This window comes from Felis catus, chromosome A2 (genome assembly GCF_018350175.1).
Source record: "Felis catus isolate Fca126 chromosome A2, F.catus_Fca126_mat1.0, whole genome shotgun sequence".
NCBI classification, from domain to species: domain Eukaryota; kingdom Metazoa; phylum Chordata; class Mammalia; order Carnivora; family Felidae; genus Felis; species Felis catus.
This window is the reverse complement of record NC_058369.1, coordinates 153,111,295-153,130,681: the sequence shown is the minus strand read 5'-3', so window position 1 is coordinate 153,130,681 and position 19,387 is coordinate 153,111,295. Positions and strand designations below refer to the sequence as shown.

The 19,387-nt window shown below is 37.3% G+C and overlaps 2 protein-coding genes across 5 annotated transcripts in view; one reads left to right on the top strand and one right to left on the bottom strand.

Annotated features, from left to right (window-relative positions):
- Positions 1 to 19,387, top strand: part of LOC101100956 (probable protein BRICK1) — a 67,020-nt gene that overhangs the window by 9,957 nt on the left and 37,676 nt on the right. For all 3 annotated transcript variants that reach the window (XM_045052811.1, XM_045052810.1, XM_023250603.2), the window contains exon 2: positions 13,665 to 13,757. The gene's annotated coding sequence lies outside the window, so the exon portion shown is untranslated. The remainder of the gene's footprint in view (positions 1 to 13,664; positions 13,758 to 19,387) is intronic.
- Positions 5,991 to 19,387, bottom strand: part of AKR1D1 (aldo-keto reductase family 1 member D1) — an 88,145-nt gene continuing 74,748 nt past the window's right edge. For both annotated transcript variants that reach the window (XM_006929410.5, XM_019825876.3), the window contains exons 6-9: positions 18,171 to 18,280; positions 16,824 to 16,989; positions 8,128 to 8,210; positions 5,991 to 6,118 (exon numbers count right to left, since the gene is read on the bottom strand). In XM_006929410.5, coding sequence (XP_006929472.2) covers positions 6,076 to 6,118; positions 8,128 to 8,210; positions 16,824 to 16,989; positions 18,171 to 18,280 — 402 coding nt within the window. In that variant the 3' untranslated portion in view covers positions 5,991 to 6,075. The remainder of the gene's footprint in view (positions 6,119 to 8,127; positions 8,211 to 16,823; positions 16,990 to 18,170; positions 18,281 to 19,387) is intronic.

Sequence of the window (19,387 nt, the reverse complement as noted above, 5' to 3'; positions counted from 1 at the left end):
TTTTGAGAAGATCAATTTGCAAAGTTGATCCTAGATGAAGTTGAAAATGTGCAGGCTTCCTATAGACAGAGATGAAATTCTCAGGTAAATTACCGCCAACACTTGAGGAACAAATAATTTTTTTTTACTTTAATTTTTAAAGTTTTGTTTTAATTCCAGTTGGTTAATGCGCAGTGTTATCTTAGTTTCATGTGTACAGTATAGTGATTGAACAATTTTATATATCAACCAGTGCTCATCACAAGTGCATTCCTTAATCCTCATCATCTTTTTCACTCATCCCCTCACCCACCTCCCCTCTGGTAACCATCAGTCTGTTCTCTACAGTTAAGAGTCTGTTTCTTGGTTTGTGTGTCTCTCTCACTCTCTTTTTTTCCCTTTGCTCTTTTATTTCTTAAATTCCACATATGAATGAAATCATATGGTATTTGTCTTCCTCAGGCTTACTTATTTCATGTATATCTCACTGTATTTTTGATTGGTATTTCCCTGATGATAAGTGATATTGAGCATCTTTTCATGTTTCTGTTAGCCATCTGTATGTCTTCTTTGGAAAAATTTCAAATCATGTCTTCAGCTAATTTCTTTTTTTTTTTTTAATGTTTATTATTTATTATTGAGAGAGAGACAGAGAGACAGAACACAAGCAAGGGAGGGTTAGAGAGAGAGGGAGACACAGAATCTGAAGCAGGCTCCAGGCTCTGAGCTGCCAGCACAAAGCCCGATGCGGGGCTTGAACCCATGAACCGCAAGATCATGACCCGAGCTGAAGTAGGATGCTTAACTGATTGATCCACCCAGGTTCCCCTCTTCTGCCCACTTCCTAACTGGATTATTTATTTTTTGGGTGTTGAGTTTGATAAGTTACTTATAGATTTTGGATACTAACCTTTTGGCAGATATGTCATTTGCAAATATCTTCTCCCATTTTGTTGGTTGCCTTTTAGTTTTTTTTGGATGTTTCCTTTGCTGTGCATAAGCTTTTTATTTTGATGAGGTGTCAATAGTTCATTCTTGCTTTTGTTTCCCTTGCCTCCAGAGACACATCTAGTAAGAGGTTGCTGTGGCCTATATCAAAGGGGTTACTGCCTTTAACCTTAAATCTTGATGGTTTCCTGTTTCAAGTGCAGGTCTTTCATTCATTTCGAATTTACTTTTATGTATGGTGTAAGAAAGTGGTCCAGTTTGATTCTTCTGTATGTTGCTGTCCAGGTTTTCCAACACCATTTGTTGAAGAGACTGTCTTTTCTCCACTGGATATTCTTTCCTGTTTTGATAGATTAGTTGACCATGCAATGTGGATCCTTTTCTGGGTTTTCTATTCTGTTCCATTGATCTATATATCTGTTTTTGTGCCGGTACTATACTGCCTTGATCACTACAGCTTTGTAATATAGCTCTTGAAGTCTGGAATCGTGATGCCTCCAGCTCTGCTTTGCTTTTTCAAAATTGCTTTGGCTATTCAGTATCTTTTGTAGTTCCATACAAATTTTAGGAATGTTTGTTCTAGCTGTATGAAAAATGCTAATGGTATTTTGATAGGGATTGCATTGAATGTGTAGATTGCTTTGGGTGATATAGGCATTTCAACAATATTTGTTCTTCTACTCCATTAGCATGGAACGTTTTTCCATTTCTTTGTGTCTTCCTCAATTTCTTTCATCAATGTTTTACAGTTTTTAGAATGTAGATCTTTTACCTCTTTGGTTAGGTTTATTCCTAGGTATCATAGTTTTTGGTGAAATTCTAAATGGGATCGATTCCTTGATTTCCCTTTGTGCTGCTTCACTATTGGTGTATAGAAATGCAACAGACATCTGTGTTGATTTTGTGTCCTGCAACTTTACTTAATTTGTGTATCAGTTCTAGCAATTTTTTGGTGGAGTCTTTTGGTTTTCTATATAGTGCATCATGTCATCTGCAAATAGTGAAAATTTGACTTCTTCCTTGCTGATTTGGATACTTTTATTTCCTTTTGCTGACTGCTGAGGCTAGGCCTTCCAGTACTATGTTAAATAACAATGGTAAGAGTTGACATCGGGGTGCCTGGGTGGCTCAGTTGGTTAAGTGCCCGACTTTTGTTCAGGTCATGATCTCACAGTTTGTGGGTTCGAGCCCTGCATCATGCTCTGTACTGGACAGCTGGGAGCTGGGAGCCTGCTTCTGATTCTTGTCTCCCTCTCTCTCTGCCCCTCCCCTGCTCATGCTCTGTCTCCCAAAAATAAATAAATGTAAAAAAAAAAAAATAGTGGACATCCCTGTCTTGTTCCTGACCATAGAGGAAAAGTTCTCAATTTTTCCCCATTGAGGATGATGTTAGCTGTGGATTTTTCATATATGGCCTTCATGATGTTGAGGTATGTTCCCTCTAACCCTACTTTGTTGAGAGTTTTTATCAAGAATGGATGCTATACTTTGTCAAATGCTTTTTCCACATCTATTGAGAGGAACATATGGTTGTTTTATTAATGTGGTGTACCACATTGATTGATTTGCAAATATTGAACCACCCTTGTAGCCCAGAAATAAATCCCACTTGATCATGGTGAGTGATTCTTTTAGTTTACTGTTGTATTCAATTTACCAGATCTTGTTGAGAATTTTTGTATCCAATTGCATCAGGGATAATGGCCTGCAGTTCTCTTTATTAGTGGAGTCTTTGTCTGGTTTTGGAATCAGGGTAATACTGGCTTCATAGAATGAGTTTGGAAGTATTACATCCATTTCTATATTTGGAAATATTTGAGAAGAAGAGGTATTAACTCTTCTTTCAATGTTTGGTAGAATTCCTCTGTGAAATCATCTGGCCCCGGACTTCTGTGTACTGGGCAATTTGTGATTACTGATTCAATTTCTTTGCTGGTTATTGATCTGTTCATGTTTTCTGTTTCTTCCTGTTTCAATTTTGGTAGTTTGTATGTTTCTAGGAATTTATCCATTTCTTCCAGGTTATCCAATTTGTTGGCAAATAGCTTTTCATAATATTCTCTTATAATTGTTTGTACTTCTGTGGGTTTGGTGGTTATTTCTCCTCTCTCATTTGCAATTTTATTTATTTGGGTCCTTTCTCTTTTCTTTTTGATAAGTCTTACTAGTAAGAAGTTTATCAATTTTATTAATTTTTTCAAGGAACCAGCTTTTAGTTTCATTGATCAGTTCTACTGTTTTGTTGTTGTTGCTGGTTCTATCACTTATTTCTGCTCTAATCTTTATTATTTGCCTCTTCTACTGACTTTAGGCTTCATTTGTTGCTCTTTTTCTATCTCTTTTAGGTATAAGTTTAGATCGTTTATTTGAGATTTTTCTTGCCTCTTGAGGTAGGCCTGTATTGCTATATAATTCCCTCTTAGTAGAGTTTTTGCTGCATCCTAAGGGTTTGGGATTGTTGTGTTTGCATTTTCATTTGTTTCCATGTATTTTTTTTTAATAACTTGATTTTCTGGTTGACCTATTCATGTTCTTTAACCTCCCTCTTGACTGAGGAATGGTGTATTTGTTTGCTAGGGCTGCTATAACGAAGTGCCACAAACCAAGTGGCTTAAACAACAGAAATATATCAACTCACAGTTCTGGAGGCCAGAAGCCTGAAATCAAGGTGTCACCAGGGTTAGTTCCTTCTAAGGGCTGTGAGGGAGAATCTGTTACACACCTCTCTGCTACCTTCAAGTGGTTTGCTGGAAAAGTTTAGGGTTCCTTTACTTGTAAAAGCACCCTGATCTCTGCCTTGATCTGTACATAGTGTTTTCCCTGTATGTTGTCTGTGTCCAAATTTTCCTTTTTTATAAGGCACCAGTCATACTGGATTAGGGGCCATCCTACTCTATTATGACCATATTGTAACAAATTACATACGCAATGACACTATTTCCAAATAAGGTCACATTCTGAGGTGCTAGGGACTATGACTTTAAGGTTTGAATTTTGAGGGGAGGAGTGGGGATGAAATTCATCCCAAAATAGATGGGAAGCTTGAGAGGGATGAGAGCATAGGAAGAGGTGACATATGCAGAAACTCATATCAGACTGTCACTCTTTCCTGACCTTCCTGTTTTAAGTCTCCAACTCTTTCCCCCCATCTCTGTTATAACTAAGATAGGGTTCCACTCTTCTAATCTTAAGACATATTTTTTCCTCCTGAAAAATGGCAGGACTCTTTCTCAATGCCTTTATTTTAAAAATGGTTTGTTAGGTATGGTCCCTCCTCCACACCAGCTTCCCAAAATATTTTGAAGAAGTTTGATATCAGGCAACAGGGCTTAAGTTTCTGTTCTTGCACTGATACCCCTATTTCTTCCTTCTTCCCAGTGCTAAATGTCCAGTAAGAACTTAATCAAAGGTTTTTTGGTTTTTTTTAACTGAATTGAATTCAGATAATTTTTCCCCTTCCCTGTCTTTAGGAACAAAATGGAGATTCATGAGGTACAATAAATCATCACATTTTATAATTTCTTGTAAACAAAATACTTTCCAGAAGATAGCATTATATTAGAATCAGTGGAAACAGTGAGTATAGATCAAATTTTCTTGATAATTTCTCATAAATCTATGTTTTCAGGTCACTGAAGATTATCTGTAAGCAATTGGTCTTGAAAGACATAATTTTTGAAGCACTCTCTTGGCTTATGAGAGTGACTTAATATGAATGAAAAGAAAGACATTGCTCTAGTTGAATTGAAAATCAGTACATCTCTATTGCAGAATTCCAATAATCTTCTCACTCAAATATTAAAAATGTACATATAGTATAATTAATAGTGTACTTTTGAACTTGCTAGTTTCTTGAAATTCAGTTATTCCAATAACACTTTCAAAGTACTAAGTATAATAATTTTTTTTATAGTTTATTTATTTTGAGAGAGAAAGAGAGCACGAGTGGGGTAGGGGCAGAGAAAGGGAGGGAGAATTCCAATCAGGCTCCATGCTTGTAAGTGCAGAGGCCAATGTGGGGCTCAAACCCATGAACTGTGAGATCATGACCCAAACTGAGATCCAGAATCAGATGCTTAACTGACTGAGCCACCCAGTCACCCCTAAGTATAAAAATTTTATAAAGCCCCTTTTAAACTTATTTAAATTTAATTTAATTTAATTTAATTTAATTTAATTTAATTTAATTTAATTTAAAGGTTTTATTTTTAAGTAATCTCTACACCCAATGTGGGACTTGAACTCACAACCCTGAGATCAAGAGTCACACACTGTGCTGATTGAGCCATCCAGACACTCCTAAAGTGTCCCTTTTGAATGTCTTCTTTTAAAATAATCATCTTCGCATTATTTTATGATTCAGGATTTTATTTGTGTATGTTGGTTGTCTCAAGCCACTTCACATAATGATGTTTATAGGATGAGTAGAGCAAGAGTAATAAGCAGTGTAAGTATGGATCACTAGTTATGTTCACACACAAGCCCTTGAAAGCATGCAAGAGAGAACAAGCAATTATCAATCCCTCAAACTGGGTAAAAGCTAAACTAACCCCCATTGGGTGGAAACAAACAAGTAAATCATTGTGTCTTCGGTGACCACTGTGCTGTTTAATTAGCTCTATTTTAAGACTTTTCTACACTTAGCCCTTTCTCTTTATACAAGGTGTAGCAAATCACTTCCTTGTTAATAATGCATGTGTGGATCTTATCTTGGCAGTGTCTAGATTACAGTCAGTGTTCCAAATCATCAAGGTCATTGCCAGCACTGGCTTGTGCCAGCGCTCCACCCTCTTTGTTGTCCTGTTAACTGCTAAAGTAAGGAGTTCAGACTTAATGGCAGTAATCAGATTCATGGGTTTCTTATCATATATTGCCTCTGAAATCTCTCCTAAAGCCTAATGTCTTTCTGTCAGGAACCCAGAAGACCTTGATCTAATAAAATATTAGCTTATGGTTTCCAAACAATTATCTCAACATATTTAAAGATATCTTTTTCTTTACATACCTAAGCCAAAGTTATTTATCCTGCACAAAACTTGAGAGTGTTAACATCAACACACCACTTAAGGATAGTAAAACCTTTTTATTTCTACATCTAAGGTTCTGGCGTGCCTGGGAGGGAAAAATCCATTCAAGGGCACTCTGAAGTCAGTATTCATCATGAAATGGGTATTCGGGATGATCACACCACCTGTGAAAACAATTCCCCAAAGAAAAAGTTCACTGTAAACGTTGCACAGCTGTGTGTTACTAGCATCCCTTGACAGTTTCACAGACCCCTCCCTCTCTCCTTAATTCATTCCTTCTCTGTTCTCACCCAGTCTCTTATTTTCCCTTGAGCCATCGTCTTTTACTGAAGCCCAGGATAGCATTCTGGGTTGTGTGTGTGTGTGTGTGTGCGCGCGCGCCTGCCCATGGGTTCTTGTGCCCCTTCTCAACTCCTTCCTCCCTTCTGCTGTTTTGACACAGGCCTTCTATTCCAGTGATCTACATAAACATTTCTCCTCAAAATTCTATTACCCATCAGCGTCACTCCCTTCTCAGAGGTTTTACCTGCCCTTCTCACTAGATCTCCTGAGAATCAAAAGTCTGAGATCTAGTAAAGTGATCAGTGAAGTAAATTTCTATGATAATGAATGTATCTCTTAAATAACAATGACGGAACAGTCAGTAAAAAAAAGACTGGCATGTGTATGTGCCTGCCATGACCATGTCTAAGATTCAATTCTCTGTTTCTCTGCAAGTATTATGAGCTTCATTTTTTTATTTTACCTTTTTTTAAGTAGGCTTCATGCCTAGCATGGATCCCAACATGGGGCTCGAAATCATGACTGTGAGAACAAGACCTGAGCTGAGGTCAAAAGTCAGATACTTAACCGACTAAGCCACCTAGGTGCCCCAAGTACTGTGAGCTTTAAATTAAAATATTAATGTCAATGTCAAATCAAAGACCAACTGGATGAAAAACAGAAGAATCATGGCCTAGCATCCCTAAATTGTACATTTTTATGATCAGTGAAACCTAACGTTTGTTTCTCTTTGCTGATTTTTCTAGTTATTTCCTGATGAGTTATTTTCCCAGTGTAGCTGGAATTAGATATTAAATATGTCAAATGTCAAACTAAATAATGTCACCAACTATAAAAAAAAATCAGTACAATGGATTGACTATCTCTTACTGTCTTTTCTTAATGATATTTATTCAATACAAATAGTTTATCTTCAACAGCTATTAATTAACCCATAAGTATTTGTTAGGTCTATGTTTATGTTTACTATTTTATTCCCAAGGCTAGGTGGTACCTTTTGATGTTAAATAATGTTTTACCCTGGAAAATTCACATTAGGAGGCTGTTGTATTAATTCAGAAATTGATTAAAAAATGTGATATTAGCATAGTTAGTGTACTTTCTGACTCACAAAAAATAGTAGGACCAATAAGATAAGTGTTCAAACAATATGAACTATCTTAATGAGCATTTTCTAAATGCTCACTTAGATTACAGATTACTAGTGAGGAATACTAATGAATAAAGGAAAAAAATGTGTATATATAAACATGTGTGTATATATATGTGTATATATGTATATACATACACTATATATGTATGAACTATATTGTTTTGTTATTTTAAAGGCCCTATACTATTTAGAAAATAAAGGGCTACTTCAGTTGGCTAGCTGATTTAGCAACATTTCAAAGGAGTGTAAGGATTTTGCTTGTGGGAATCAGCTAATAGGTGGACTTAGAAGCTCCAAATCTCATAGGCAGCCATTTAACTAAAACTCTAGGTTTTTAGTTTCTTACATGGTATTCTTTCTACTATACTATTCTGTCTCTTTCTTTTTTGTCGATAAGTTTGCTCTACGTTATTTATCACTTGATATTTAGGAAAAAATAAATAGGTTTGAATATTTGTGTTGCTGTTGTATTAACATATATACACTTGATGACTTAATTCTCTTCAAGATATTTAGCCTGCTATGCCTTAACCTAAGTCATGGGATGTCATAAATGCCAGAAATCTTATAAGTAAAACTATAGATTTGTAGGAAGTTCCTAGAGTGAATGTAATTTACCCAGACCTGTTTAATATTCAGAACATGCTGCCCACTGGCCTTTACCCTTGTGATTTCTATAGACCCAGAACAATCTAAAATCACTGGGCAGTACTTGATGGGTGGTCCCCCTGAACTCACATGAGCATCTCCACGAAGCGGACATTTTTATTCAAGGCCTCGATGGCCTTCATTTCTTCTTCAGTGAGAGAAAAGTCAAAGATCTGAAATAACAGAAATAAAAGATATTTTTGAAGATAGAAAATGGGTCAAGCCTGGGATCAGGGAGTGGGGCCAGCCATGGGAGCTCTTCAAAAATTTATGAACATCTTTAAAAGAATTATTCACCATGATCAAGTGGGATTTATTCCTGGGCTGCAAGGGTGGTTGCAAATCAATCAATGTGATACACCACATTAATAAAAGAAAGGGTATGAATCACATGATCCTCTCAATAGACGCAGAAAAAGCATTTGACAAAGTACAACATCCATTCATGATAAAAACCCTCAACAAGGTAGGCTTAGAGGGAACATAGCTCAACATCATAAAAGCCATATACAAAAAACCACAGCTAACATCATCCTCAAAGGGGAAAAATTGAGAGCTTTTCCCCTGTAGTCAGACAAGGGTGTCCACTCTCACCACTGTTATTTGACATAGAACTGGGAGTCCTAGCCTCAGCAATAAGACAATGAAAAGAAATAGAAATCATCCAAATTAGCAGGGAAAGAGTCAAACTTTGACTCTTTACAGATGACATGATACTCTATATAGAAAACCAAAAAATTCTTCCCCAAAACTGCTAGCATCGATATGTGAATTTAGTAAAGTCACAGGATTCAAAATCAACGTACAGAAATCTGTTGCATCTCTAAATACCAACAACAAAGCACAAAAAGAAATCAAGGAATCAGTCCCATTTGTAAGTGCGCCCCAAACCATAAGATACCTAGGAAGAAACCTACCCAAAGAGGTAAAAGATCTGTACTCTGAACACTATAAAACACTGATGAAAGAAATGGATGAAGACACAAAGAAATGGAAAAACATTCCATGCCAATGGATTAAAAGAATAAATATTGTTAAAATCCCTATATCACCCAAAGCAATCTACACATTCAGTGCAATTCCCATCAAAATACCACCAGCATTTTTCATAGAACTAGAACAAACATTCCTAAAATTTGTATGGAACCACAAAAGACCCTGAAATAGACAAAGCAATTTTGAAAAAGAAAAGCAGAGCTGGAGGCATCACAATTCCAGACTTTAAGAGCTACATTACAGGGGCACCTGGGTGACTCAGCCAGTTAAGCTTCTGACTCTTGGTTTCAGCTCAGATCATGATCTTGCAGTTCGTGGGTTCAAGCCCTGGGTCAGGCTCTGAGCTGACAGCGTGGAGCCTGCTTGGGATCTTCTCTCTCTCTGACCCTCCCACTCTCTCTCTCTCTCTCTCAAAATAAACAACTTAAAAAAAAAAGCTATATTACAAAGCTGTAGTGATTAAGACAGTATAGTACTGTCATAAAAACAGACGTATAGGTCAATGGAATAGAATAGAAAACCCAGAAAGGACCCACACTATAGGGCAACTAATCTGACAAAACAGAAAATAATATCCAATAGAAAAAAGACAGTCTTTTCGACAAATGGTATTGGGAAAACTGGACCACTTGACATCGCACACAAAAGTAAATTCAGAATGGATGAAAGACCTACATGTGAGACAGGAAACCATCAAAATCCTGAAGGAGAACACAGGTGTAAACCCATTGACATTGGCTGTAGTAACTTCTTACTAGACACGTCTCTAGAGGCAAGGGAAACAAAAGCAAAAGTAAACTATAGGGGCCTCATCAAAATAAAAAGCTTCTGCACAGCAAAGGAAACAATCAACAAAACTAAAAGGCAACTGACAGAATGGGAGAAGATATTTGCAAACGACCTATCTGATCAACGGTTAGTATCCACAATCAGTAAAGAACTTATCAAACTCAACACCCCCAAAAAACTAGTCATCCACTTAAAAAATGGGCAGAAGACACGATCTGACATTTTTTTCCAAAGAAGACATACAGATGGCTAACGAGTACATGAAAAGATGCTCAACATCACTCATCACCAGGGAAATGCAAATCAAAACCACAATGAGCTATTTCCTCACACCTGTCAGAATGACTAAAATTAACAACATGGGAAACAACAGATGTTGGTGAGAATGAGAAGAAAGGGGAACCCTCTTGCACTGTCGGGGGGAGTGCAAACTGGTGCAGCCATTCCGGAAAACAGTATGGAGGTTCCTCAAAAAGTTAAAAATAGAACTATCTTATGACCCAGAAATTGCACTACTAGGTATTTATACAAAGGATAAAAACATACTGATTTAAAGGGGCACACGCACCTTGATGTTTATAGCAGTGTTATTAATAAACAGCCAAAAAAAACCCTCCAAAAAACAAAAAAAACTAAAAAACAAAAACAACAGCCAAATTACGGAAAGAGCCTAAACGTCTGTCAACTGATGAATGAAAAAAGAAAATGTGATATATGTATAATGGAATATTACTCAGCCATCAAAAAGAATGAAATCTTGCCATTTGCAATGACATGGATGGAGCTATAGGGTATTACGGTAAGTGAAATAAGTCAGAGAAAGTCATATACTATATGATGTCACTCACATGTGAAATTTAAGAAAGAAAACAGCAAAACAGATGAACCTGGGGGCCGGGGTGGGGGGGGAAGAAAATCAGGAAACAGACTCTTAACTATAGAGAACAAACTGAGGGTTGATCGACGGAGGTGTGGGGGGGATGGACTAGATGAGTGATGGGGATTAAGGAGGGCACTTGGGATACACACTGGGTGTTATATGTAAATGAGGAATCCCTAAATCCTACTTCTGAAACCAATATTACACTGTATGTTAACTAACTAGAACGTAAATTTAAAAACCAATACAAAGATTGTTAATTTGTTTCTTTCAGTTCTGTCAGGTGTTTCAGTTCTTCACTTCTGTTGAAACTCTGTTATTTAGTGACAAACACATAAAAGATTTTTTTTAAGGCTTTTTTTTTTTTTTTTTTTTTTTTTTTTTTTTGAGAGCAGGGGAGGGCAGAGAGAGAAAATCCCAAGCAGGCTCTGTGACGTCAGCACAGAGCCCAGTAAGGGACTCAATCTCATGAACTGTGAGATCATGACCTGAGCCGAAATCAAGAGTGGAACACTTAACCAACTGAGCCCCCCAGGTACCCCAAAAGACTTTATGTCAAACAGAAATTTATGACTGTCTGCAAATGAGGAAGAAGTTGGGCTGGTGCTGGGGGGCCACACCCAACATGGGATTCTATTCTTTGTCTTAGAAATACCCCTGATGGAGCCATCGTGAGGGACATTCCAAATGCTCTGCAACAACACGTGTTTAGGACGTGTTAGGACTTTTAAAATTCCATGAGTGAAGAATTTTTTATTGTTTCTGGATATTATGCTGAACTTCCTATTCTGGACTATGGCCTCTGTGCTGTGTTTTTAAAAATAATCCCTAGTCTCTAAATTTGCTTATGTACTTTTTAACTTTTAATTTAAAAAAATAAGTTTATTTATTTTTTGGAGAGAGAGCATACGTGGGCATAAGCGGGGGAGGGGCCGAGAGCGAGGGAGACAGAAATCTAAGCAGGCTCCTCACTGTCAGCACAGAGCCTGACTTAAGGCTCTAACTCACAGACCATGAGATCAACCAAGAGTCAGACACTTGACCAACTGAGCCCCCCAGGCGCCCCCATGCTGCCATTCTTTTTTTTTTTTAATTTTATTTTTTATTTTTTAAAATTTACATCCGAATTAGTTAGCCCACGCTGCCATTCTTAAAGACCATGCTTCAGAGTTTTAGGAGTAAGTCTCCCCACAGCATTTGCTGACAGCTGCAAAATAATCTCATTTTCCTTCAGGAAGTGTTCCTCTTCATGGATGGGTTTCTGTACCTCAGGCCTAGAGTCCGTCCGATAAACTCCAGGGTGCTGGGCACATCTCTTCCCCCTCCGGGTTGCTCACCTGAACTTTTAATTTGATTTGTTTTGGGGTGCCTGGGTGGCTCAGTCAGTTGAGCGTCAGACTTCGGCTCAGGTCATGATCTCACAGTTGGTGGGTTCGAACCCAGCGTCCAGCTCTATGCTGACAGCTCAGAACCTGGAACCTGCTTCGGATTCATTGTCTCCCTTTCTCTCTCTCTGCCCCTCCTCTGCTCATGCTCTGTCTCTCTCTCTCTCTCTCTCAAAAATGAGTAAACATTTAAGAAATTTTAATTTGCTTTGTTTTAGACTCAATCATTTCTCTCATCATTTTTAAATGTCATCTTCTACCTTTTAAATATATTACATTTTCATTGTTTTATTTTAGCTTGCACACTTTATGCTCTGGTTTTATAATTGTTCTTTATTTACATTTCAATATTTAACTGTAGCTTATTTACATTTTTAACATTTGTTTTGATTATAATTATCTTCTACTTATTGTTTTATCTCGCTATCCCTTAACTTTTATTTTAGTAATTTACATTTATAAGTTTTAATTATATAATACATAAATATATGCTTTTTTGTAAAAATTAAAACACCAAAGAAGCACATGGACATGTATGAAATAAGTGGAAGGTCTCCTTCTTACCTACCACCCCAGTCCTATTCTTCATCCCAGACATTTCTTCCAAACATTCAACACACTAAGAGCAAAATGCAATTGTATCATATCTTTTTGCAGACTAATGCAACTTTCTTTCATTCATATGTCTTGGTTATCTATTCTGTCAAAATACATAGGTTGACTTTGTACATAGATTGTAACTACTGCATTCGTTATAGATATAACCTGATTTACCTAATCATTTCCCCGATGGATTACTTCCCAGTGCTCTTTTCAGTAATGCTTTTCTTTGATTATTTATCATCCAAGTATTGAGTTTATGAGATTGTGTAAGGGATCACAACTTTGCATAACATAGAAACGGTCATGACTGGACCAATCACTTACAAAATAAATCCTTACTCAAACTTCCTTTTTGCTTAACATTAGGCCCACTTTTTAAGTGTTGGTGAGTCATTTTCTGACTCCAGTGAATATGTAACATAAAGCGAAGTCACAAATCTTGCCAAAGATGCAGGATTTCATGAAGTCATTGACAGCGATCTTGGAGGTTTGCTCTAACTACAGGCAAAGTCTTTTTCAAATAGGAATTTAATGCAGTTAAAAACTACTTTGGGAGATATATCAAAAGAATGATCTGAAAGAAAAAGCCAAAGGATTAATAATCTCCTTCATATGAAGCTCTGTGAAATTTTACCAGAATTATTCTCTTTATGATCACTTAGCAAAAACCTTTGTGAAGAATGTGAAGAATGTCACATTCTGTTATCATGTAATTTTGTCAAGCATATTTTAAAAAATCGATCCTGATTCACTCAGTTTGTTCTAACATTTAGTACACATATGCAGTTGTAATGTAAATTTTGTTGAATATAAAATAACTAAAATTACTTTCATAATTTTCAGTTTTAATTTTAAGGTAAACTTCCAAATTCCTCCTCCCTCCATTATTTCTATGCAATGTTTTTCTTTAGTTTATGTGGATTTATTTGCATTTTTTTTCATGACACAAATTATCCTGTTATTCACTTTTTCAGGATCTCATACTATAAAACGGAGTGCCTGATATTCCTACCACCTCCATCTGCTTCTCTGATGGCATAGGTTTCAAGAAGAAGAAACTGTTAATTGTAAGTATAAATGTTGAAAGATCTACTAGGACAAAAACAGAAAAATGATTGTTGGATCTGGCAATGAGGAGGTCACTGGTGACCTTGACAAGCTGTTTCAATGGAATGGTCAGGTGAAAGCTTGGTTTCAATGTGTTTAAGGGAGACTGGGGGAAAGGGACTTGGAGGCTGTGATAATAGAATTCTCTTTTAAGGGGTTTGCTGTAAACAGGAAGAAAGAAAAGGATAATATGTGGAGAGGAAAGTGAGTCTAGATTGGATTTTACCTTTTAAGATTGAGGTCACAGCATGTTTGTATATTGATGGGAGTTATGCAGTAGAGAGATAATGCAGGAGAGAGAGGGGGATATTTGGGGGGTATGGAGGAGCTATTAGGTGTTAGTGTAACTGCAGTTTCCAGGGAGTAACAGTGGGAATTGGTTGCTGAAATATATGGGGCAAGATCATCGTGGGAGAGGAGATTAAAGAACTATAAGGCAGGGTGATTGGAAGGACCATCCCTATGTATGTTGAATTCATGAAGAATTGTGATCCGAGGAGTGTTGGAGAGAAGGAAAGTGAATCAAGAGACAAAACCTTCAAGGAATGGGGATCAGTGGATGATGGTAACAGGCTGGATAGTGGGTGATATCATTTGATTTTTTGTTGTTTCAATGTTAAAAATATCCTGCTTTTTTATTTTCTTCATTGTCACCCTTAATTTTATATAGTTTTTAAGTTTATGGTTTAACTTAATTTTTATTACACAATTTTTTATTTCTATGACTTTTTCTTCTTTTATTGTAAATATATTTAAGTTTCCCTTTACCCTTTATGTTTTGTGGATATTTCCTATCTTATACAATATTTTTTAAGGCTTATTTTACCTCAGTTTCTTCTAACATTTAGTACACATATGCAATTATAATGTAAATTTTATTGAATGTAAAATAACTAAAATTACTTTCATAATTTTCAGTTCAGAAGGGAATAATTTTCTATTTTGTCAAATATTGGTTTTAACACCCAGCAAAATTTGTGGTGGTAGGGCAAGTCTAAACCCTGTAGAGTGGAAATTGGCTGTGAATTCAGCTGCCATTTTCTTTGTAAATTTGTATCTCTTTCATGTTTTCTTGTGGTATGTGAACCTCTGAACTCCAATCCCCTATTATCTGGGCTATGGAAATATATGGGATATAGCAGAATTAGTTGCAATAAAAATTTTAAGGAGAATGACAGTTCTTCCAGTACAAAATTGTAATTCACAAAATGATATAAACTCCAAAGGTTTTAACCTTCCATTGCACAGACTACTAGTAACTACTCTCAATCTCTGAACAGTAAAATTTTGAATCCATGAAAACATTTGTTTCAGGTGCATTAAAACTTGTTTTAATTTTTGATGAACCAATACATTAGCCATGCAGATATCCTATTGTTTTAAGATGGCTGAAAACAGTGTCAACCTCTTTTAGTAAGAAGTACTTTGGTAAGTGCTAAAATACTGTGAGTAGTAGTATAACTGTTTATCATTCTTTGCCCTTTTTGCTAGTAACAGAATCCCCTTTTTCCTTTTATGAACTTCTCTTCTATCATCTCGTAGGGCTGTTTGTCACATGAACCCATTTCCAGTACAGGATGTAGTCCAAGGGGGCAATCAAAGTGTCTTATTCACTGGATACAGTGATTAATATGGCAGAGGCTCATGACCCACAAAGGGACAATCAGGGATAGAGACCCTCACAGAAGCCTTTACTTATGATCATGTTCACTGAATATGAGTAATAGATTAGCCGGGAGATGTCAGGGACTGTTTGTGCTGCCACGTGGAGACAGAGAAGGTAAGGGGTGGGGGGAGTACAGAGGAACGGAGAGAACTCAGTCCTTTTATAAATCATTTGCATACCTGTGCCCAGTCATGTCTGATGTATCCATGGAATTTACAGTTCTGTGACCCAATAAATCATGTCTCTCTTTCTTTGGTAAGTTTGAGTTGCATTCTGTCATGGGGTAGCAAAAGATCTCTGAAGATAAATTGTCTAGTATCATGAATATCTTCCCATGGAAGTATTTATATTTCCACTCTATTATTTAAAAATGGCGATATAATATTTCATTATATAAATATATTATAATTTGTTTTATAAGATTCTACTGGAGATTGTTTCCAGGTTTTAAAAATGATAAATCATGCAATAGTAAACATCCATGTTTCTATGCATGTATGTGTAAATATAGGATCGAGATTGTTGGGTCAAATGGATATGTGGGTTTGGATTTTGATGGCTATGGATAAGTGACATCCTGTTTCTCCAAATCTTAAGCCAATTAATGTTTCTAACAGGAGTATATGCAAGTATATGCAATATGTTTTCCCACATATTCAATATTCTGATTATTTTCCTATCTGAGGGGATAAATACTATCTCATTTTCCTCTTTAATTATGAACAAGACAAAAGCAGCTCACTTTCTTAAGTTATTAACTAATGAGTAATTACTTTTGCATGGTACTTTTCTATGGCTGTATTTACCTGGCAGTTTAGTCTTGAGTAGTAGGCAAGGTAATCTAATCACTCATTTGTCTAGTGGCCTCTTTTCTCGCCTGTAAGTCACCGTGCTCATCATGGAGTATTTACAGAGGAAATAAAGGCAAGTGACATTCATGAAGTCTAATGATCTTCTTCAATGATTTCCAAGTTTGTTCCTCACTTCTACCAGAGCCATTAAGAAGTTGGAAAGTTTACTATTAGGAATTTCAAGTTCTATACCTTCTATTGCTCCTGTGCTGGTGGAGAAGTGAGTAGGTAAGAGTCAATAGGTAAGGAAACAGAAGAGTAAGGGAGCTAGGTAATGTACAAGCAGCATGGAAACCCTCAAAGTACTAGGGACTCTCTCAAACTCAGCTACAGTTAAATTCAGACCTAGAGAGTGTGGATTGGGGAGCAGGTATAAAAGAAAATGTGAAGGCATTACAATTAATTAAATTAACAGAAAGTTCTCTAAAACAAAGCAAAACAAAAAAAAACCCAGACTCCAAAACAAAAATGCCTTCTAGGTTTTACATGTACTGAAGCGGTTCTCTTACTTGAAAGTTTTCTTTGATCCTTTCAGGGTTAAAGCTTTTAGGAATAACAACCACTCCTCTCTGGATGTTGAAACGCAAAACAACTTGAGCTGCTGTCTTCTTGTATTTTTTCCCCAATGAGTTTAGAAGTTCATCCTTTAACAAAGGTGGGGATGATACATTCACCCTTGAAAAAAATCAAAACGTGCATCATATTTAGCTCGAGTCATGACAACGGATGGTTAGTCCATCGCCCTCCTCCTCCGTCTCCCTATCCACCTGTTCACCTACCGGGACACTTCAGGTCACCTGTAACCAATTTCTTGGAGTGCAGAGCACTCAGTGAAGAGTTGCTCTTTTTTTTTTTTAATTTTTAAAATTTATTTTGGGAGAGAGAGTGTGAGCAGGGCGAGGGGCAGAGGGAGAGAGAGAGAGAGAGAGAGAGAGAGAGAGAGAGAGCAAGCAGGCTCCATACCACCAGTGTGGAGCCTGAGGCAGAGCACAAGCTCACAAACTGTGAGATCATGACTTGAGCCAAAGTCAAGAGTTGGAGACTTAACCACTGAGCCACCCAGGCACCCCGAAGGGTTGCTTTTATCAGGAAAAGATAAAGAGGTAAATTTATAGAGCTGTGTCTTTCAGAGGGTAAATAGTGCTTCTTGGGTGAGTCTTACGGAGACAACTGGGTTAGAAGTAGGTACACAGGGGAAGGCTCTGTTGGAGCAAACAGAGGCACAACTCTCGGAGTCATCTTCGAGTAGAAAAATTTCTACTTAAGTGTGTTGAACACATCACACACAGCACAAGTGCTGCCACTGAACACAGAGCTCAAACAATTCTCTGCGGCACCTGGGTGGCTCAGTCTGGTAAGCGTCTGACTTTGGCTCAGGTCATGATCTTATGGTTTGTGGGTTCGAGCCCTGCATCAGGCTCTGGGCTGAGAGCTGGGAGCCTGGAGCCTGCTTCAGATTTGGCCCCTCCTCTGCTTGTGTGCCCTGGCACCGTGTTCTCTCTCTGTGTCAAAAATAAACATTTTAAAAAAAGAAAAAAGAAAAAAATCAAAAATTTCAGGATCTGGTCATGGAGAATCTTTGTCAAATAATACCTACACTAACATTTATGGACCATTTCCTATGTTTCAGGCACTGCTAGGCAATTTTACACATACAGTATAATCAATTCTTACCCCACCTTTGTGAGGGAGGTTTTATTAGGTCCAATTTGTATACACAGAGCATGGCTCAGAGAGGGTTAAGTTACTTTCTTAAAATCACAGAGCCAAATAGTCATGTCATTCAAGTAACTCACATTAGTCTCACATTCTACACCAAAAGAAACACTCCTGAGCAGACATAGAGCCTTACTTACCAGCTTGGATTCCTTGAGGTCCCCAGAGGGCTATATGCGATGATGACAATGTCATGTTGTTGGCAAAATTTCAAGAGTTTGGGCTGGGTAAAATACGGATGGCACTCAACCTACATGGTTGCATTGGAGGGCAGAGCACAAAATCAGAGCCTTGTAGTGAATGCAGTTTTACACGATTTTTAAAAAGTTCTTCAATAAAACCCATCTAAAAGCATCATGGATAATGAGGCAAATGCTGAATATTGTTCTTAACAAGGAAGTTCACGTTATGGTGAGATTACTTACAACTTGGTTAGTGGGGTCACCACCTGTGGATTAATTCTAAAATAAACGGGGAGCGAATTCAATTTCATGTAACTATCATAGTGTAAAGCTTTAACGGAACAGACTTAATTATTTATAGTGACCATTCCAGCAAATACAATTTTCTAGGACAACAATGCAGTCTCAAGGTTCAGATTAGAGTCACGATAGGGAGCAGTGACATGTTGCTGAAGCCTTTTCTCTGTAGCCATCAAGCATCTAAGAACATTTTCACAAGAGGTAGAGCATGCATAAAATGAAATTTAAAGATGTATTTTGTCTTCTTGGCCGAGAGTTCCTTACACCACCCAGTGCAGGCCTACATCTATCTTCAGTGTCTCATTGGCAAGAGTCCCGCACTAAAAATGTTTGTGTCACAAAGTCCTTCGCAAAGTTTCTTTTAACCCCTCTGGTAATTTTGGGCCTGTGCTTTTCTTTCCTTTCTAACTTAAAATCAACCAAGGCTGAATTAAAATAGTTGTAGTATTGGGGCGCCTGGGTGGCGCAGTCGGTTAAGCATCCGACTTCAGCCAGGTCACGATCTCGCGGTCCGTGAGTTCGAGCCCCGCGTCAGGCTCTGCGCTGATGGCTCGGAGCCTGGAGCCTGTTTCCGATTCTGTGTCTCCCTCTCTCTCTGCCCCTCCCCCGTTCATGCTCTGTCTCTCTCTGTCCCAAAAATAAATAAACGTTGAAAAAATAAAATAAAATAAAATAAAATAGTTGTAGTATTTAATTATTATTTTCACTGTCTGGTTTGAGTTCTAGAAGGCCCAAGGACCCGCTCTCTACCTATGAATTTGCAAAGATAAAACTGGGCCTCTTAGTGGTGGGTCTTATTCCCATTCTCATTTGATATACTTTTTTTTTCTCCCTGACATAATCTTGTTCCCTGACCCTAAGAAACACTTGTGGGT